This window comes from Ranitomeya imitator, chromosome 4 (genome assembly GCF_032444005.1).
Source record: "Ranitomeya imitator isolate aRanImi1 chromosome 4, aRanImi1.pri, whole genome shotgun sequence".
NCBI classification, from domain to species: Eukaryota; Metazoa; Chordata; class Amphibia; order Anura; family Dendrobatidae; genus Ranitomeya; species Ranitomeya imitator.
In genome coordinates, this window is record NC_091285.1 from 15513664 (window position 1) to 15535505 (window position 21842).

Genomic DNA, 21842 nt, shown 5'->3' on the forward strand with positions numbered 1-21842 from the left:
TCCAGTGCGCGCTGCTATGAGCGTGCGTGTATAGTAATGGGGGGGGGGGTCTGCGCCAATTTTTTTTATGTTGCCATTTTACATTGTGTTGTGCATTTATTTATTTTCCTTCCTTTCTTCCAAGAGTCAGCTTTTTTCGGTCCACATCGTAGCACGGGGACTCGCAGGACGGGGGCTCGCAGGACGGGGGCTCGCAGGACGGGGGCTCGCAGGACGGGGGCTCGCTGGACGGGGGCTCGCAGGACGGGGGCTCGCAGGACGGGGGCTCGCAGCACGGGGGCTCGCTGGACGGGGGCTCGCAGGACGGGGGCTCGCTGGACGGGGGCTCGCTGGACGGGGGCTCGCAGGACGGGGGCTCGCTGGACGGGGGCTCGCTGGACGGGGGCTCGCAGGACGGGGGCTCGCTGGACGGGGGCTCGCTGGACGGGGGCTCGCAGGACGGGGGCTCGCTGGACGGGGGCTCGCTGGACGGGGGCTCGCTGGACGGGGGCTCGCTGGACGGGGGCTCGCAGGACGGGGACTCGCAGGACGGGGGCTCGCTGGACGGGGGCTCGCAGGACGGGGGCTCGCAGCACGGGGGCTCGCTGGACGGGTGCTCGCAGGACGGGGGCTCGCAGGACGGGGACTCGCAGGACGGGGACTCGCAGGACGGGGGCTCGCTGGACGGGGGCTCGCAGGACGGGGGCTCGCTGGACGGGGGCTCGCAGCACGGGGGCTCGCAGGATCCTTGGCTGATCTCCTGAGACACACAGATTTCTTTATTTCTCAGTTTTCCTTGTGACATAAAGGCGAAGTAGGATCAAACTGGGGCATAAATTCTTTATGTCTGTATCCACCACTAGGGGGAGCTCACTGCACCCGGCTCTTATGCTCCACCTAGTGGTAGCTGGTTTTTGTAAAAAAAAAAAAAAATCTCCATAAAAACTGCAAAAAAATAAAAATCACTCAGTTTTTGCTCCTTGTGACATTTTTTAATGGCAAAATAAAATAATTAATTTGAACAGAAATGTCATTATTTCCCCCAACTTGAGTCACGGAGTATACAGAGGACTTACTGCAGTCTTTCCCAAATCTTAAAGAACATTGCCCAAAAGGGTTCATATACTTTTGAAACAATTTGTTTCATTTTTATAATAAGCACAAAATTAAAAAGGTGTAAGTGCAAAATATTCCAATTAGAAAGGTTCAGTCCGTTTTGTGTATACAGCTCTCATGCAGTCCTGCGTGGCTCCATGGTATCAGCTAACCATGCCCCGTGTGGCAGATCCTGCAGTCTGGTGTCAGTCGGCTCCCAGGTGGCAGAGGGAGGGATCAAAGTGCACATGGTCAGTTTGTAGTCTGTAACCATGGAGACACATAGGTCTGCATTGGAGCTGAAGACCCAAAACGGTAGATTTCTGGGGTGTATAGAAAAGAAGGGGGGCAGCAACCAAAATTCATCAGAGCCGATAAGTGGCTGCCATATAATTAATGCCCCGTGGTGATCCAGAGCCACTAAAATAGGAGCTGAGCTGCAGTACTGATAGCCGCCACTGCACGTCCAGCCGCCACTGCACGTCCAGCCGCCACTGCACGTCCAGCCGCCACTGCACGTCCAGCCGCCACAGGTGCTGAACAGCTGAACCAAGCAGGGTGGGGGACAGTTATCAGATCAGTGGGGGACTGACATGGAGTCCTGGACAGCCCCTTTAAGTGCTGCCATTTCTCAGTGGCACACATAGAGGTTTAAGAGCTCCTAGTTCTAACGATAGGAGACGGTTCAAGAGGTGGGACGCCGTGCCATCAGGTTATTTTTGTGGGAGAGCATTGCCTGTGAATATGCCATCAATTCTTAAAGGGATATTCCAGTACTGCTCACTTCCTCAGCGGGAGGTTGGCAGCACCCGGTGACGTCTACAGATACCTGGCGGGTCGCAGGCACGATACACGAGGAACAATCCCAGCAGGTATCTGTAGACATCATCGGGTGCTGCCAACCTCCCGCTGAGGAAGTGAGCGGTGCCGCAATATCCCTTTAATTTATACTTTCATATCCTGCGTCTGTGGTCTGGACTGATCGCTTCCCGGAGCAGGGGAGCCATGTCTAGGTCTCTACATGAGGATGGGATCGAAAAGGTTAACTTAAAGGGAAGTAAACAAATGTTCCGGATTTCGGCTCCAGTCCTGTTGCGGGGCGGGGGGGAAGGAGACTCCGCGTTCGGCCCTTTAGAGTTCGTGCTCAGCCCTTGATGACAGCGATGGGGCGCAGCTTGATGGCTTTCTTACTGATCCCGGCATCATGGCAGGTGTTCACTACGTCCGTCACGTTCTTGTACGATTCGGGGGCCTGAGGGGACACAATGGATGTGAGTCGTCGTTCCCTCCGCGTCACTGACGGCGATAATATATACGCCGCACGGGTCCGCTCACCTCCTCCATCACCAGCTTGGGAGAGGCCACGCGGATGGCTATGCCCAGGTCCGCCAGCTTGTCCAGAACGTCTTGGAAGTCCAGGTTGCGTCTAGATTTGGCTCTGGACAGCGCCCGACCCTGAAGAATGGAAGAGGGGGTGTCAGAGACGCCATCTTATTAACCCCCACGCGGACGGGAGGACGGCGGCGCTACTCACCGCTCCGTGGCAGGTGGTCCCGAATGTCTCCGTCATGCCTTGCTCGGTGCCGGTCAACACGTAGCTGCAGGTGCCCATGGTGCCGCCGATCAGCACCGGCTGCCCGGTCAGCTGCGGAGAGGAGACACGGCCTCACATCAACAGCATTTTACTTTTATTTTTTTTTTAATTTTACCAGTTTAAAACAAATAAAATATTATCGGGCTACGACATCGGCGCTTCCATCACGTCCCTCCTACCGGATCGAAACGATGGCAGCAACGATTGGACTCCGATAGATCTCACCTGGTAATCGACGGCGATCAGTGGGTGGTGCGGCGGGAAGGCGCGGGTGGAGCCCTTCCGGTGGACCAGCAGCGTCATCTCCTTCCCGTCCACCACGTGCTGCTCCACCTTGGCGATGTTGTGCGACACGTCGTAGATCACGTGCATGTCCAGGTCGTCGGGGGTCGTGTTGAAGACTTTGGCGAACGCCTTGAAGACGGAAAACAGAATGAGCCCCCCCCCGGAGATCTCAGAAGCCGAATATTACCCCCGCTCCAGCCCCGTCCTCCTTACTTGTCTGGTCAGGAAGGTCATGGAGGAGCGGTTCACCCAGGCGTAGTTCCCGGCGCCGGCCATACCCTTCAAGTAGTCCTGTCCCTCGGGGGAGGAGATCCTGGCGCACGCCAGCTGCCGGTCGTTCACGGTAATCTTGTCTCGCTTCATGGCTTTCTCCATGGCGACGAGGGCATCTGGAGAGGAGACCGATATGGGTGAGCGGCTGATAACAGGGAGCCATAGAGAGGATCTACGACGGATACACGCACCTGTCGCCACCTGGTGGCCGAGGCCGCGGCTGCCGCTGTGAATCATCACGCACACCTGCCCCTTGTGGTCGATGCCCATTTTCTTGGAGGCGTACTCGTCGTAGATCTCGTCCACCACCTGAATCTCTGCGTAGTGGTTTCCGGCTCCCAGGGTGCCGAGCTGCAAACCGAAAACGGCAAGGAAAAGAAAAATCAGGGAGGAATTCATTGCAGAATTATGAGTTCAGCTCCTGAGGTCCCCTACCTGCGGCAGCCCCCGCTTCTTGGCCTTGGAGGACACCTTGCTGGGGTCGGCCTGCAGCATCCGGCCGTACTCCTCGCAGTGCTCCTTGTCTTCGGCCCATGCGTAGCCCTCCCGGAGGGACCAGTCCACCCCCATCTCCAGCGCTTCTTCTAGGTCTCTGGGTAAGAAGAGAGGACGGATTAGGACCCCAGGCCGATAGCTTAGGACCCCTTTAAGATTTAGGCCCCCCACATACTTGGCGGTCATGGGGATCACCCCCTTCGATCCCACCCCGACGGGAATGTGGTCGAACATGGACTGTGCGAGCTGCTCCTTCACCGGCTGCACGTCCCCCTCATCCAGATTGGTGCGAAGCAGACGGACCCCGCAGTTAATGTCAAATCCGACGCCCCCTGCAGGGCAATGGACGAAACGGCAGCTGAGCAGGCGGAATGATGAGGGGCCAGGGTCTCTTTTAAAAGTTCATAGATCTGTTCCCTCCTACCTGGGGAGACCACTGCATCCGGGTTATCCATATCGAAGGCCGCCATGTTTCCGATAGCGAAGCCGTAGCCGGAGTGAACGTCGGGAAGCCCGATGGATCTCTACAGGGGGAGAGAATGAAAGGTGAGGATGGTACGACACAGGCCGGGACCCCCGCAGCGCCCCCAACACTCCCTGCACGTCATCACACATATCCCTCAGCTTACGTGCACGATTCCGGGCAGAGCCGCCACGTTCCCAATCTGCTTCATCGCAGGAAGAAAACCGCCAGCGCCTGAGAAAGGAAAGAGAAGAAAGGTCGCTCTACACCGGTGTAACGGATCACAGAGGAATGAACAACCGCTGCCATCGCTTCTTGTACGCAGCTCCTGTGCAGAACGATGTGTCTCCACGGTTACAGACTACAAACAATAACGTGGCACTCATCGATTAATCCATCATAAGAGATAAGGGGGAGAAATAACACAGGGAAGACCCCCGATATTACAGACACGATCCCCTATAGAAAATCAGCTACTGGATCTAATAGAAAGATACCACAACGTACCGCCACCTCGACAGGCGTTCCTCAGCTCCTCAAACATCAACTTCTCCAGGGGATCATTCACATAGAAAACACCTTCCACCTGAGAGCGAGACGGACAATTACCTCCTGTATTATACTCAAGAGCTGCACTCACTATTCTGCTGGTGCAGTCACTGTGTACATACATTACATTACTGATCCTGAGTTACATCCTGTATTATACCCCAGAGCTGCACTCACTATTCTGCTGGTGCAGCCACTGTGTACATACATTACATTACTGATCCTGAGTTACCTCCTGTATTATACCCCAGAGCTGCACTCACTATTCTGCTGGTGCAGCCACTGTGTACATACATTACATTACTGATCCTGAGTTACCTCCTGTATTATACCCCAGAGCTGCACTCACTATTCTGCTGGTGCAGTCACTGTGTACATACATTACTGATCCTGAGTTACATCCTGTATTATACCCCAGAGCTGCGCTCACTATTCTGCTGGTGCAGTCACTGTGTACATACATTACTGATCCTGAGTTACATCCTGTATTATACCCCAGAGCTGCGCTCACTATTCTGCTGGTGCAGTCACTGTGTACATACATTACATTACTGATCCCGAGTTATATCCTGTATTATACTCCAGAGCTGCACTCACTATTCTGCTGGTGCAGTCACTGTGTGCATACATTACATTACTGATCCTGAGTTACATCCTGTATTATACCCCAGAGCTGCACTCACTATTCTGCTGGTGCAGTCACTGTGTACATACATTACTGATCCTGAGTTACATCCTGTATTATACTCCAGAGCTGCACTCACTATTCTGCTGGTGCAGTCACTGTGTACATACATTACATTACTGATCCTGAGTTACATCCTGTATTATACTCCAGAGCTGCACTCACTATTCTGCTGGTGCAGTCACTGTGTACATACATTACATTACTGATCCTGAGTTACATCCTGTATTATACTCCAGAGCTGCACTCACTATTCTGCTGGTGCAGTCACTGTGTACATACATTACTGATCCTGAGTTACATCCTGTATTATACTCCAGAGCTGCACTCACTATTCTGCTGGTGCAGTCACTGTGTACATACATTACTGATCCTGAGTTACATCCTGTATTATACCCCAGAGCTGCACTCACTATTCTGCTGGTGCAGTCACTGTGTACATACATTACTGATCCTGAGTTACATCCTGTATTATACTCCAGAGCTGCACTCACTATTCTGCTGGTGCAGTCACTGTGTACATACATTACTGATCCTGAGTTACATCCTGTATTATACTCCAGAGCTGCACTCACTATTCTGCTGGTGCAGTCACTGTGTACATACATTACATTACTGATCCTGAGTTACATCCTGTATTATACTCCAGAGCTGCACTCACTATTCTGCTGGTGCAGTCACTGTGTACATACATTACATTACTGATCCTGAGTTACATCCTGTATTATACTCCAGAGCTGCACTCACTATTCTGCTGGTGCAGTCACTGTGTACATACATTACTGATCCTGAGTTACATCCTGTATTATACTCCAGAGCTGCACTCACTATTCTGCTGGTGCAGTCACTGTGTACATACATTACTGATCCTGAGTTACATCCTGTATTATACCCCAGAGCTGCACTCACTATTCTGCTGGTGCAGTCACTGTGTACATACATTACTGATCCTGAGTTACATCCTGTATTATACTCCAGAGCTGCACTCACTATTCTGCTGGTGCAGTCACTGTGTACATACATTACATTACTGATCCTGAGTTACATCCTGTATTATCCCCCCAGAGCTGCACTCACTATTCTGCTGGTGCAGTCACTGTGTACATACATTACATTACTGATCCTGAGTTACATCCTGTATTATACTCCAGAGCTGCACTCACTATTCTGCTGGTGCAGTCACTGTGTACATACATTACTGATCCTGAGTTACATCCTGTATTATACTCCAGAGCTGCACTCACTATTCTGCTGGTGCAGGCACTGTGTACATACATTACATTACTGATCCTGAGTTACATCCTGTATTATCCCCCCAGAGCTGCACTCACTATTCTGCTGGTGCAGTCACTGTGTACATACATTACATTACTGATCCTGAGTTACATCCTGTATTATACTCCAGAGCTGCACTCACTATTCTGCTGGTGCAGTCACTTTGTACATACATTACTGATCCTGAGTTACCTCCTGTATTATACTCCAGAGCTGCACTCAGTATTCTGCTGGTGCAGTCACTGTGTATATACATTACATTACTGATCCTGAGTTACATCCTGTATTATACTCCAGAGCTGCACTCACTATTCTGCTGGTGCAGTCACTGTGTACATACATTACTGATCCTGAGTTATCTCCTGTATTATACTCCAGAGCTGCACTCACTATTCTGCTGGTGCAGTCACTGTGTACATACATTTACATTACTGATCCTGAGTTACATCCTGTATTATACTCCAGAGCTGCACTCACTATTCTGCTGGTGCAGTCACTGTGTACATACATTACATTACTGATCCTGAGTTACATCCTGTATTATACTCCAGAGCTGCACTCACTATTCTGCTGGTGCAGTCACTGTGTACATACATTACTGATCCTGAGTTATATCCTGTATTATACTCCAGAGCTGCACTCACTATTCTGCTGGTGCAGTCACTGTGTACATACATTACTGATCCTGAGTTACATCCTGTATTATACCCCAGAGCTGCACTCACTATTCTGCTGGTGCAGTCACTGTGTACATACATTACTGATCCTGAGTTACATCCTGTATTATACTCCAGAGCTGCACTCACTATTCTGCTGGTGCAGTCACTGTGTACATACATTACATTACTGATCCTGAGTTACATCCTGTATTATCCCCCCAGAGCTGCACTCACTATTCTGCTGGTGCAGTCACTGTGTACATACATTACATTACTGATCCTGAGTTACATCCTGTATTATACTCCAGAGCTGCACTCACTATTCTGCTGGTGCAGTCACTGTGTACATACATTACTGATCCTGAGTTACATCCTGTATTATACTCCAGAGCTGCACTCACTATTCTGCTGGTGCAGTCACTGTGTACATACATTACATTACTGATCCTGAGTTACATCCTGTATTATCCCCCCAGAGCTGCACTCACTATTCTGCTGGTGCAGTCACTGTGTACATACATTACATTACTGATCCTGAGTTACATCCTGTATTATACTCCAGAGCTGCACTCACTATTCTGCTGGTGCAGTCACTTTGTACATACATTACATTACTGATCCTGAGTTACCTCCTGTATTATACTCCAGAGCTGCACTCAGTATTCTGCTGGTGCAGTCACTGTGTACATACATTACATTACTGATCCTGAGTTACATCCTGTATTATCCCCCCAGAGCTGCACTCACTATTCTGCTGGTGCAGTCACTGTGTACATACATTACATTACTGATCCTGAGTTACATCCTGTATTATACTCCAGAGCTGCACTCAGTATTCTGCTGGTGCAGTCACTGTGTGCATACATTACATTACTGATCCTGAGTTACATCCTGTATTATACTCCAGAGCTGCACTCACTATTCTGCTGGTGCAGTCACTGTGTACATACAATACTGATCCTGAGTTACATCCTGTATTATACTCCAGAGCTGCACTCACTATTCTGCTGGTGCAGTCACTGTGTACATACATTACATTACTGATCCTGAGTTACATCCTGTATTATACCTCAGAGCTGCACTCACTATTCTGCTGGTGCAGTCTCTGTGTACATACATTACATTACTGATCCTGAGTTACATCCTGTATTATACCCCAGAGCTGCACTCACTATTCTGCTGGTGCAGTCTCTGTGTACATACATTACATTACTGATCCTGAGTTACCTCCTGTATTATACTCCAGAGCTGCACTCACTATTCTGCTGGTGCTGTCACTGTGTGCATACATTACATTACTGATCCTGAGTTACATCCTGTATTATACTCCAGAGCTGCACTCACTATTCTGCTGGTGCAGTCACTGTGTACATACATTACTGATCCTGAGTTACATCCTGTATTATACTCCAGAGCTGCACTCACTATTCTGCTGGTGCAGTCACTGTGTACATACATTACATTATTGATCCTGAGTTACATCCTGTATTATACTCCAGAGCTGCACTCACTATTCTGCTGGTGCAGTTACTGTGTACATACATTACATTACTGATCCTGAGTTACCTCCTGTATTATACTCCAGAGCTGCACTCACTATTCTGCTGGTGCAGTCAGTGTACATACATTACATTACTGATCCTGAGTTACCTCCTGTATTATACTCCAGAGCTGCACTCACTATTCTGCTGGTGCAGTCACTGTGTACATACATTACTGATCCTGAGTTACCTCCTGTATTATACTCCAGAGCTGCACTCACTATTCTGCTGGTGCAGTTACCGTGTACATACATTACATTACTGATCCTGAGTTACATCCTGTATTATACCCCAGAGCTGCACTCACTATTCTGCTGGTGCAGTCACTGTGTACATACATTACATTACTGATCCTGAGTTACCTCCTGTATTATACCCCAGAGCTGCACTCACTATTCTGCTGCAGTCACTGTGTACATACATTACATTACTGATCCTGAGTTACATCCTGTATTATACTCCAGAGCTGCATTCACTATTCTGCTGGTGCAGTCACTGTGTACATTACATTACTGATCCTGAGTTACATCCTGTATTATACCCCAGAGCTGCGCTCACTATTCTGCTGGTGCAGTCACTGTGTACATACATTACTGATCCTGAGTTACCTCCTGTATTATACCCCAGAGCTGCACTCACTATTCTGCTGGTGCAGTCACTGTGTACATACATTACATTACTGATCCTGAGTTACCTCCTGTATTATACTCCAGAGCTGCACTCACTAGTCTGCTGGTGCAGTCACTGTGTACATACATTACATTACTGATCCTGAGTTACATCCTGTATTATACCCCAGAGCTGCGCTCACTATTCTGCTGGTGCAGTCACTGTGTACATACATTACATTACTGATCCTGAGTTACATCCTGTATTATACCCCAGAGCTGCACTCACTATTCTGCTGGTGCAGTCACTGTGTACATACATTACATTACTGATCCTGAGTTACCTCCTGTATTATACCCCAGAGCTGCACTCACTATTCTGCTGGTGCAGTCACTGTGTACATACATTACATTACTGATCCTGAGTTACCTCCTGTATTATACTCCAGAGCTGCACTCACTAGTCTGCTGGTGCAGTCACTGTGTACATACATTACATTACTGATCCTGAGTTACATCCTGTATTATACCCCAGAGCTGCACTCACTATTCTGCTGGTGCAGTCACTGTGTACATACATTACATTACTGATCCTGAGTTACCTCCTGTATTATACCCCAGAGCTGCACTCACTATTCTGCTGGTGCAGTCACTGTGTACATACATTACATTACTGATCCTGAGCTACATCCTGTATTATACTCCAGAGCTGCACTCACTATTCTGCTGGTGCAGTCACTGTGTACATACATTACATTACTGATCCTGAGTTACCTCCTGTATTATACTCCAGAGCTGCACTCACTAGTCTGCTGGTGCAGTCACTGTGTACATACATTACATTACTGATCCTGAGTTACATCCTGTATTATACCCCAGAGCTGCACTCACTATTTTGCTGGTGCAGTCACTGTGTACATACATTACATTACTGATCCTGAGTTACCTCCTGTATTATACCCCAGAGCTGCACTCACTATTCTGCTGGTGCAGTCACTGTGTACATACATTACATTACTGATCCTGAGCTACATCCTGTATTATACCCCAGAGCTGCACTCACTATTCTGCTGGTGCAGTCACTGTGTACATACATTACATTACTGATCCTGAGTTACATCCTGTATTATACCCCAGAGCTGCACTCACTATTCTGCTGGTGCAGTCACTGAGTACATACATTACATTACTGATCCTGAGTTACCTCCTGTATTATACCCCAGAGCTGCACTCACTATTCTGCTGGTGCAGTCACTGTGTACATACATTACATTACTGATCCTGAGCTACATCCTGTATTATACCCCAGAGCTGCACTCACTATTCTGCTGGTGCAGTCACTGTGTACATACATTACATTACTGATCCTGAGTTACCTCCTGTATTATACCCCAGAGCTGCACTCACTATTCTGCTGGTGCAGTCACTGTGTACATACATTACATTACTGATCCTGAGCTACATCCTGTATTATACCCCAGAGCTGCACTCACTATTCTGCTGGTGCAGTCACTGTGTACATACATTACATTACTGATCCTGAGTTACATCCTGTATTATACCCCAGAGCTGCGCTCACTATTCTGCTGGTGCAGTCACTGAGTACATACATTACATTACTGATCCTGAGTTACATCCTGTATTATACCCCAGAGCTGCACTCACTATTCTGCTGGTGCAGTCACTGTGTACATACATTACATTACTGATCCTGAGTTACATCTTGTATTATACCCCAGAGCTGCACTCACTATTCTGCTGGTGCAGTCACTGTGTACATACATTACATTACTGATCCTGAGTTACCTCCTGTATTATACCCCAGAGCTGCACTCACTATTCTGCTGGTGCAGTCACTGTGTACATACATTACATTACTGATCCTGAGTTACATCTTGTATTATACCCCAGAGCTGCACTCACTATTCTGCTGGTGCAGTCACTGTGTACATACATTACATTACTGATCCTGAGTTACCTCCTGTATTATACCCCAGAGCTGCACTCACTATTCTGCTGGTGCAGTCACTGTGTACATACATTACATTACTGATCCTGAGTTACCTCCTGTATTATACCCCAGAGCTGCACTCACTATTCTGCTGGTGCAGTCGCTGTGTACATACATTACATTACTGATCCTGAGTTACATCCTGTATTATACTCCAGAGCTGCACTCACTATTCTGCTGGTGCAGTCACTGTGTACACACATTACATTACTGATCCTGAGTTACATCCTGTATTATACCCCAGAGCTGCACTCACTATTCTGCTGGTGCAGTCACTGTGTACATACATTACATTACTGATCCTGAGTTACCTCCTGTATTATACCCCAGAGCTGCACTCACTATTCTGCTGGTGCAGTCACTGTGTACATACATTACATTACTGATCCTGAGTTACCTCCTGTATTATACCCCAGAGCTGCACTCACTATTCTGCTGGTGCAGTCACTGTGTACATACATTACATTACTGATCATGAGTTACATCCTGTATTATACTCCAGAGCTGCACTCACTATTCTGCTGGTGCAGTCACTGTGTACATACATTACTGATCCTGAGTTACCTCCTGTATTATACCCCAGAGCTGCACTCACTATTCTGCTGGTGCAGTCACTGTGTACATACATTACATTACTGATCCTGAGTTACATCCTGTATTATACTCCAGAGCTGCACTCACTATTCTGCTGGTGCAGTCACTGTGTACATACATTACATTACTGATCCTGAGATACATCCTGTATTATACCCCAGAGCTGCACTCACTATTCTGCTGGTGCAGTCACTGTGTACATACATTACATTACTGATCCTGAGTTACATCCTGTATTATACCCCAGAGCTGCACTCACTATTCTGCTGGTGCAGTCACTGTGTACATACATTACATTACTGATCTTGAGTTACATCCTGTATTATACTCCAGAGCTGCACTCACTATTCTGCTGGTGCAGTCACTGTGTACATACATTACATTACTGATCTTGAGTTACATCCTGTATTATACTCCAGAGCTGCACTCACTATTCTGCTGGTGCAGTCACTGTGTACATACATTACATTACTGATCCTGAGTTACATCCTGTATTATACCCCAGAGCTGCACTCACTATTCTGCTGCAGTCAGTGTCAGTAGCGCCACCTATAGCCCGTACTCCGGCATTACACTGGCTATACACAGCTGTGTGGCCCCTGCACTGCTCACGGCGCCCCCTCTCGGCCGGATACGGACCTGCATGTTGGGGACGAATCCCTTGCGGATCCTCCAGCAGTTCTTGTGGATCTTGTCCAGATACTGTAACTCGTCATTGTAGCTGCGGCTCATGGTGACGGGTCCTCGCCTCACAAACACAGTCTGCCAGCCGGCACCGGAACTGAGTGGACGTCACTTCCGGAAGACGTTCCCTGCGTCACTCAAACCTATTTTGTTCCGCCACACTCTCAATGGCCGTCATATTCGGACACCGCGTGCTACCACGTGATTTGACGTTTACACACGCGCGTTTCCTCCAGTTTTCCTTTTAGCTTGTGACCGTGATGTCATCACGTTTGGTGTGACGCTTTCTGTGTTGTTTGTGCGCAGGTAAGGAAAAGCAGCAGCGGCTCATTATCTCCCTCTGCTGGTAGAGGTTGGTATCACCTGGTTGTTTGGCGCTGGACCGAGGAGCTTGCGCTCTATTTGTGTACTGCGTCTCCTGGTTACCGACACCGCAGGCATTAACCCTTCATTACCGTGTGCTCCTTCCTATGTGGCAGCGTCAGGTTTCGCTCTCGGTCTTATATTTCTCACTTTGCGTTGCCTCGAAAGTGAAAGTGAAAGTCCCGGTCGGGGGCGGGGCGCGGAGCTGACGGCTGCTGTCTGCTATTAGTCGCAGGATGAAGCTGAGGGTCCGCGCCGGGAAGCAGAGCGGCCGCCTGGAGCTGCGGGACGGCGAGGAGACGCTGGGGGCGCTGCGGAGCCAACTGCGCGGGAGCTTCCTGCCCGGCCTGGGGTTCAGGTAGGTGAGAGGGCGGCGGGCCCGGGGGCCAGAGGCTGAGGGGAGCCCGGGGGCCAGAGGCTGAGGGGAGCGCGGGGGCGAGAGGCTGAGGGGAGCCCGGGGGCCGGAGGCTGAGGGGAGCGCGGGGGCCGGAGGCTGAGAGGAGCGCGGGGGCCGGAGGATGAGAGGAGCCCGGGGGCCAGAGGCTGAGAGGAGCGCGGGGGCCGGAGGATGAGAGGAGCGCGGGGGCCGGAGGATGAGAGGAGCGCGGGGGCCGGAGGATGAGAGGAGCGCGGGGGCCGGAGGATGAGAGGAGCGCGGGGGCCGGAGGCTGAGGGGAGCGCGGGGGCCGGAGGCTGAGAGGAGCGCGGGGGCCGGAGGATGAGAGGAGCGCGGGGGCCAGAGGCTGAGAGGAGCGCGGGGGCCGGAGGCTGAGAGGAGCCCGGGGGCCGGAGGATGAGAGGAGCGCGGGGGCCGGAGGATGAGAGGAGCGCGGGGGCCGGAGGATGAGAGGAGCGCGGGGGCCAGAGGATGAGAGGAGCGCGGGGGCCGGAGGATGAGAGGAGCGCGGGGGCCGGAGGATGAGAGGAGCGCGGGGGCCGGAGGCTGAGAGGAGCGCGGGGGCCGGAGGCTGAGGGGAGCCCGGGGGCCAGAGGCTGAGGGGAGCGCGGGGGCCACAGGCTGAGGGACCGTGTCCAGCGGAGTACTGGGGCCGCGTCCGGGGGCCACAGGCTGAGGGGCGGCGTCCAGCGGAGTCCGAGGGCCACAGGCTGAGGGGCGGCGTCCAGCGGAGTCCGGGGGCCACAGGCTGAGGGGCCGCGTCCAGCGGAGTCCGGGGGTCACAGGCTGAGGGGCCGCGTCCAGCGGAGTCCGGGGGCCACAGGCTGAGGGGCGGCGTCCAGCGGAGTCCGGGGGCCACAGGCTGAGGGGCCGCGTCCAGCGGAGTCCGGGGGCCACAGGCTGAGGGGCCGCGTCCAGCGGAGTCCGGGGGTCACAGGCTGAGGGGCCGCGTCCAGCGGAGTCCGGGGGCCACAGGCTGAGGGGCCGCGTCCAGCGGAGTCCGGGGGTCACAGGCTGAGGGGCCGCGTCCAGCGGAGTCCGGGGGCCACAGGCTGAGGGGCCGCGTCCAGCGGAGTCCGGGGGCCACAGGCTGAGGGGCCGCGTCCAGCGGAGTCCGGGGGCCACAGGCTGAGGGGCCGCGTCCAGCGGAGTCCGGGGGCCACAGGCTGAGGGGCCGCGTCCAGCGGATTCCGGGGGTCACAGGCTGAGGGGCCGCGTCCAGCGGAGTCCGGGGGCCACAGGCTGAGGGGCCGCGTCCAGCGGATTCCGGGGGTCACAGGCTGAGGGGCCGCCTCCAGCGGAGTACGGGTGTCACAGGCTGAGGGGCCGCGTCCAGCGGAGTCCGGGGGTCACAGGCTGAGGGGCCGCCTCCAGCGGAGTCCGGGGGTCACAGGCTGAGGGGCCGCCTCCAGCGGAGTACGGGTGTCACAGGCTGAGGGGCCGCGTCCAGCGGAGTCCGGGGGTCACAGGCTGAGGGGCCGCCTCCAGCGGAGTCCGGGGGTCACAGGCTGAGGGGCCGCCTCCAGCGGAGTACGGGTGTCACAGGCTGAGGGGCCGCGTCCAGCGGAGCATGGGGGAAAATTAGTTTTCCTTAAACACCCTCCCTCGCCCACAGTGTTTCCTCCCCTGCAGAGCCCCCCCTCACACAGTATATAAGGACCCCCGCGCACACTGTGACATCCCCCCCATGCACACTATGACGTGCCCCCCGGAGCCCACTAACCCTGCACAGGCGACTGTCCCCACAGAGCCCCTGTCGTCGGCCTATTCCTGTCTTATCCACCAGGGGAGATTATGAGCACCGGAGAAAGCTTCTCCCGAGAGCAGGGCGCCTGACCTTTGCCCTCTCCTGAGGCATGATGGGAGGCAGGGGGTCCCTTGTGTGCCGCTGCTCACGGTCGTTTCGCTCCGGTTCTTTCCGCCCTCAGCCCTGATGTGGATTTCTCCATCACACTGAATGGCAGCGACTGCCTGGCGGAGGACGAGCGCAGCCTGGAGTCCTTGGGGATCGTATCCGGGGATCTGATCGTCATAGTAACCGATGAGCTCCCCGCCCCGGAGCAGCCGGCGCCTGCAGCCGCCACCGACACCAAAGATGTCGGGTACAAAAGACAGAAATATGAGGGAGAAGCCGCTGAGGTGAGACGGAGTCGGCGCTGCTGCAGGAATTGCTTTTCTAGCGATTGTCTCATGTAAACCTGTTTCTCTGCAGGTGGAAGCGGCGGCAAACCGCTGCTCCCCGGAGCCCATGCTGATCAGCGAGGCCGCGGACGGGAAGATTCCGCACTCCCTGGAGGCGCTGTACCCCGACTGCAGCTGCGCCAGCGACGCCCTCGTAATCGTTACCCACCGCCTCATGGTGGAGACCGGATACAAGGAGCAGGTGAGGAGTGACAGCGAGCGGCCATCGGGGGGCAGCAGAATAGTGAGTGCAGCTCTGGAGTATAATACAGGATGTAACTCAGGATCAGTAATGTAATGTATGTACACAGTGACTGCACCAGCAGAATAGTGAGTGCAGCTCTGGGGTATAATACAGGATGTAACTCAGGATCAGTAATGTAATGTATGTACACAGTGACTGCACCAGCAGAATAGTGAGTGCAGCTCTGGAGTATAATACAGGATGTAACTCAGGATCAGTAATGTAATGTATGTACACAGTGACTGCACCAGCAGAATAGTGAGTGCAGCACTGGAGAATAATACAGGAGGTAACTCAGGATCAGTAATGTAATGTATGTACACAGTGACTGCACCAGCAGAATAGTGAGTGCAGCTCTGGAGTATAATACAGGATGTAACTCAGGATCAGTAATGTAATGTATGTACACAGTGACTGCACCAGCAGAATAGTGAGTGCAGCACTGGAGAATAATACAGGAGGTAACTCAGGATCAGTAATGTAATGTATGTACACAGTGACTGCACCAGCAGAATAGTGAGTGCAGCTCTGGGGTATAATACAGGATGTAACAGGATCAGTAATGTAATGTATGTACACAGTGACTGCACCAGCAGAATAGTGAGTGCAGCTCTGGGGTATAATACAGGATGTAACTCAGGATCAGTAATGTAATGTATGTACACAGTGACTGCACCAGCAGAATAGTGAGTGCAGCTCTGGAGTATAATACAGGAGGTAACTCAGGATCAGTAATGTAATGTATGTACACAGTGACTGCACCAGCAGAATAGTGAGGGCAGCTCTGGGGTATAATACAGGATGTAACTCAGGATCAGTAATGTAATGTATGTACACAGTGACTGCACCAGCAGAATAGTGAGCGCAGCTCTGGAGTATAATACAGGATGTAACTCAGGATCAGTAATGTAATGTATGTACACAGTGACTGCACCAGCAGAATACTGAGCGCAGCTCTGGAGTATAATACAGGATGTAACTCAGGATCAGTAATGTAATGTATGTACACAGTGACTGCACCAGCAGAATAGTGAGTGCAGCTCTGGAGTATAATACAGGATGTAGCTCAGGATCAGTAATGTAATGTATGTACACAGTGACTGCACCAGCAGAATAGTGAGTGCAGCTCTGGAGTATAATACAGGATGTAGCTCAGGATCAGTAATGTAATGTATGTACACAGAGACTGCACCAGCAGAATAGTGAGTGCAGCTCTGGGGTATAATACAGGATGTAACTCAGGATTAGTAATGTATGTACACAGTGACTGCACCAGCAGAATAGTGAGTGCAGCTCTGGAGTATAATACAGGAGGTAACTCAGGATCAGTAATGTAATGTATGTACACAGTGACTGCACCAGCAGAATAGTGAGTGCAGCTCTGGAGTATAATACAGGATGTAACTCAGGATCAGTAATGTAATGTATGTACACAGTGACTGCACCAGCAGAATAGTGAGTGCAGCTCTGGAGTATAATACAGGATGTAACTCAGGATCAGTAATGTAATGTATGTACACAGTGACTGCACCAGCAGAATAGTGAGTGCAGCTCTGGAGTATAATACAGGATGTAACTCAGGATCAGTAATGTAATGTATGTACACAGTGACTGCACCAGCAGAATAGTGAGCGCAGCTCTGGAGTATAATACAGGATGTAACTCAGGATCAGTAATGTAATGTATGTACACAGTGACTGCACCAGCAGAATAGTGAGTGCAGCTCTGGAGTATAATACAGGATGGATTTCTTTCACTCTCCTTATTGCCTGTTCTTGCACTTTCCAGGGTGTGACGCACAAGGTGTCTTCCATGCCTGAGGACTGGAGAAGTGGTGACGGCGTCTACAAGCTCCACTACTCCCATCCGCTGTGCGGTGACAGCTCCACAGCGCTGGTCTGTGTGCCAATGGGCAAACTTCTGATCATCAATGGTGAGCCCGGTATTACAGTGAGGGAGATGTCTCTTCTTCAGTCGGCTCCCGAGCCGCATTCACAACTCCACTGTGTCTTTTGTGGAGTGTCTTGCTGCGTTGTTATATACCATAGTCTGTGGGATCACTAGTAATCGGTTGTGGCTTGTGATGCAGCTTTAGATGTGAGTGGAGTACGGAGTCTCGCGTCTGATCTTACATTACTCTGTCTTGTCTCTTTGCAGCCACTTTAACCATCGGCGGTGAGCTGAGGTGCATGAAGAGGCTGCAGATTCTCATCGATTCCTACATCTCCTTCCCGCAAGAAGGTAAGAAAGTCACGGCAGGACTGTACAGACTGGACAAAGGCCACATAACAGCCCACAGGGACCCCCTTCTCTGTACAGCGGCTGGTCTTGCTGTGATGCGAAACTGCGCTGTGAGCCAAATAGATTGTGCCAGCTTCTCCTTCTACCCTCTCACAGCATGAGTCTCACAGGCTGAAATGACTCCTCATCTTCTTTCTCTCACAGCAGGAGTCTCGCAGAGAGGCTGTAATATGACTCCTCATCTTTCTCTCACAGAGAGGCTGTAACATGACTCCTCATGTTCCTTCTCTCACAGCATGAGTCTCACAGAGAGGCTGTAATATGACTCCTCTTGTCTCACAGCATGAGTCTCTCACAGTGGCTGTAATATGACTCTTCATCTTCCCTCTCTCACAGCATGAGTATCACAGAGGGGCTGTAATGTGACTCCTCTACCTTCACCCCCTCTCACAGCATGAGTCTCACAGGCGTAATATGACTCCTCATCTTTTTCTCACAGAGAAGCTGTAACATGACTCCTCATGTTCCTTCTTTCACAGCATGAGTCTCACAGAGAGGCTATAATATGACTTCATCTTCCTTCTCTCACAGCATGAGTATCACAGAGGGGCTGTAATGTGTCTCCTCTACCTTCTCCCCCCTCTCACAGCATGTGTCTCACAAAGAGGCTGTGATATGACTCCTCATCTTCCTTCTTCTCCTCCCCCATCCCCCCCCCCCCATTTCACCCAGTGACTCATGTCTGTAACACCATCCCTCCTCCTTCTCTTTTTTTTTTCCCCCATCCCACAGCAAGAGTCTCAAGCAGACCGTGAATGAGAAATTCCTCTGCAGCTGCATCCCCCTCCTCCCTCTCTATCTGCCCTGAGACCGCAGTCATCATCACATTATACTACCAATGCAAATCACTTTCCTTTTAGACCGTTCTGTGGCCTCGGTGTACAGGGACTTGCAGAAGTTATCACGCCTCTTCAAAGATCAGGTGGTGTACCCTTTACTTGCTGCTACTCGGCAAGGTAAGAGCTCAGCGGCGCCCCCATAGGGGACTGGGGGGAGGGCTGCAGCTAGTGGATCTGACCATTTCGCACTCCTCCATCCCACAGCCCTGGGTCTTCCCGATGTCTTTGGTTTGGTGGTTTTGCCCCCGGAGCTGAAGCTGCGGATCTTCCGTCTTCTGGACGTTCGCTCCATCTTGTCGCTTGGCGCCACATGTAAAAATCTGCACGCGGACGTCGAAGACCCTTCCCTGTGGAGGTTCCTCTACCGGCGAGATTTCAAGGGTAAAGCGATGGTGTTATGTAGTGTCTTATACTCCACTCCCACACAAAGCTGCGTTCTCAGCTCTGCAGGATTCCTGAGGACTCTCAAGCATTCTAACTGCAGCTTTGGCTGTGACTAGAGTATAAGACGATCTTACTCCTGATGCGTTTGTGCTTGATAAGTAACCGTTGTCTCTGTTTATAATTAGATGGCAGCGAACGAGACCCCCACCACACAGACTGGAAGGAGGTAGGTGCCCACTTCCCTATCCTCACACCCCTCTCCCCCCGGTCACACAGTGACTGACCCCTTAACAGACGCCGCTCGTCTCCTTCTTGTGTCTTGCAGCTTTATAAGAGTAAGCAGACTCAGCTCAGAGTCCTGCGCCTTACACGCCATCCCTACAACCCGGACTACCCACCGTTTCGCCCCGACCCTTTCCATCCTGACCAGTTGCCACCCAACTATCCCTACCCGCCGGGCATCATCGGGGGCGAGTATGACCAGCGCCCCACGTTTCCATTTCCTAGAGATCCCCTTTCATTATTAAACCCGCGCAGACCTTACGACCCGGGACTTTTTCAGGTCCCCAGGCCCCGGTTTAACCCCCCGTTACCCGGTCATTTTGGTGAATCGTCACGTTCAAGACGGGGGCCTTTCTTGTGAAAGAGATCAAGTGCCCCCCTATCGTATTCGGGACCCTGGACCGATCCTACTGAGGTACGCTGGCCAATCGGAGGCACTACTACTCCCAGGAGAGGATGGGAGGTCGCACCGCTCCTGTTTATCCTCTTCAGATGGAGTTTATGTTCTCATTTACTAATTTGTTAAAGGGAAAGTCCACCGAGGAGCAAACTGCCTTATTTACAGTTTACGTTTTTTTTTTCCCTTTTGAAGGGGGCTAGTAACAGCTGAGCCCCTTTTAATAACCCAGCGGGGTCATACCTAGGGGTACACTTACTTCACTTAGTACATTATTGTACCCATCATCCAAAATTTTGAAAAAATTCTGGTGACTGCAATTTTCCCCCAATTTTTCACTCCCTTTGTCTGGCTCTATGGGGTCCAGGAAGCTGAGATTTGGGGGGTGGTTTGATGGGGTCCTTACACTGCCGAGCTGCTGGGAAGTTTGGTCGCTGGCAATTAATTCCTTAACGGGCATCTCGTCATATAGCTCAACTTCCTATGATCGTTATTAAGTAGACCGCCCTCCATTTTTTTTTTCTTTTATGGCTTGAAAGCATCTAAAATAAAAGATGGAGCGAGACAGTGATTAAAAAAAAAAATCTACCGTTTTGCGTATACAGCTATTATGCAGAACTATGCATCACTGTGGTAACAGACTACAAACAAAACACCCCATGTAGTCCGATCCTCCCCCAACGCCCTTCCAACTGTTCTCTTCCTGATGGAACGACAACTCCCATATTTCAGAGGGAGGGGCAGAGGCGAGGCAGCGATGCTCACAAGATCTGACTACATGGAGTTTGTAGTCTGTTTCCATAGAGACAAGTTGAACCTAAAACTGAAATCTGTCCATCACAAAGTTATACTTTTTTTTTTTTGTGTGTGTGTGCGTTTCCATCAATAGACGATCAGCATAAGGTGGGGTAAAGCTCTCCGGCTGGTGTTAGATTGTAAGCTCTTTGGGGCAGAATAAGTTGGAAATATTTCAGATTTCAGTTGAATGAAGTTATAAAATGGCTTTTTACATTGTTTGTTGCTAATTTTGTCCTATACTGAGGACAATAATAATTAAAAAAAAGAAAAAAAAGTTGCTTATAAAAAGTTCCAGACTCTAATATCTTTAATTACAGTTGTGTCTGAGCTAGTGGGTAGAAACCAGCTGCTGTGATGTGTCTCCCATATACAACACACAGACATGAGGGATTCCTGCTCTCTTATCTAGCACATGTTCAGACCCAGCAGCTGCACAGATGATATAATACAGCAGTGTGGCTGTGAATCCAGCTGTAAGATAAATTAAAACACGGGGACATTATACAGCAGTACTGAGCAGTGTAGCTGTGCATCCAACACTGGGATGAGCTACAGCCCTTACAATGCTAGTAAACATCTTCTCGCTTCTCCCCCCTCCCTCCCTCTCTGCTCTCCCTCTTGCTCACTGCTCTTCCCCCCCCCCCTCGCTCGCTGCTCTCCTTTCCCGCTCGCTGCTCTTCTCCCCATTCTCTTTTGCTGCTTTTTTCAATCTCTAGTGCCATCAATAAACGGCTTTGACCTGATTCCTCAGTGGGCAGCCTGTCTTGTATACAGCTGGATGGATTCGAGCCGTTTTTTAGAGTGGAGAAGTGGCTCATAAGTGGAGAAAGACAGTTTTTGTTTTTTTCTGAATTATATTGTACTGT

The 21842-nt window shown here is 50.9% G+C and overlaps 3 protein-coding genes across 3 annotated transcripts; 1 reads left to right on the forward strand and 2 right to left on the reverse strand.

Annotated features, from left to right (window-relative positions):
* Positions 1–100: 100 nt before the first annotated feature.
* LOC138674422 (keratin-associated protein 16-1-like) lies at positions 101–784 on the reverse strand. Its single transcript, XM_069762268.1, has one exon. The coding sequence runs from the start codon at positions 782–784 to the stop codon at positions 101–103; it is 684 nt and encodes a 227-aa protein (XP_069618369.1).
* A 165-nt stretch (positions 785–949) lies between these two features.
* On the reverse strand, positions 950–13454 carry RTCB (RNA 2',3'-cyclic phosphate and 5'-OH ligase). Its single transcript, XM_069763148.1, has 12 exons — positions 12746–13454; positions 4692–4770; positions 4351–4418; positions 4146–4245; positions 3897–4053; positions 3662–3818; positions 3418–3577; positions 3167–3342; positions 2894–3082; positions 2609–2719; positions 2410–2529; positions 950–2326 (listed from the first exon to the last, which is right to left on the reverse strand). The coding sequence occupies exons 1-12, from the start codon at positions 12836–12838 to the stop codon at positions 2219–2221; spliced, it is 1518 nt and encodes a 505-aa protein (XP_069619249.1). The 5' UTR covers positions 12839–13454; the 3' UTR covers positions 950–2218.
* FBXO7 (F-box protein 7) lies at positions 12959–21264 on the forward strand. The gene is made up of 10 exons (XM_069763149.1): positions 12959–13096; positions 13383–13511; positions 15479–15689; positions 15763–15933; positions 17764–17908; positions 18133–18216; positions 19137–19232; positions 19320–19496; positions 19685–19725; positions 19825–21264. Exons 2-10 carry the CDS (start codon positions 13390–13392, stop codon positions 20140–20142), a joined length of 1365 nt encoding a protein of 454 aa, XP_069619250.1. The 5' UTR covers positions 12959–13096; positions 13383–13389; the 3' UTR covers positions 20143–21264.
* Positions 21265–21842: the final 578 nt, after the last annotated feature.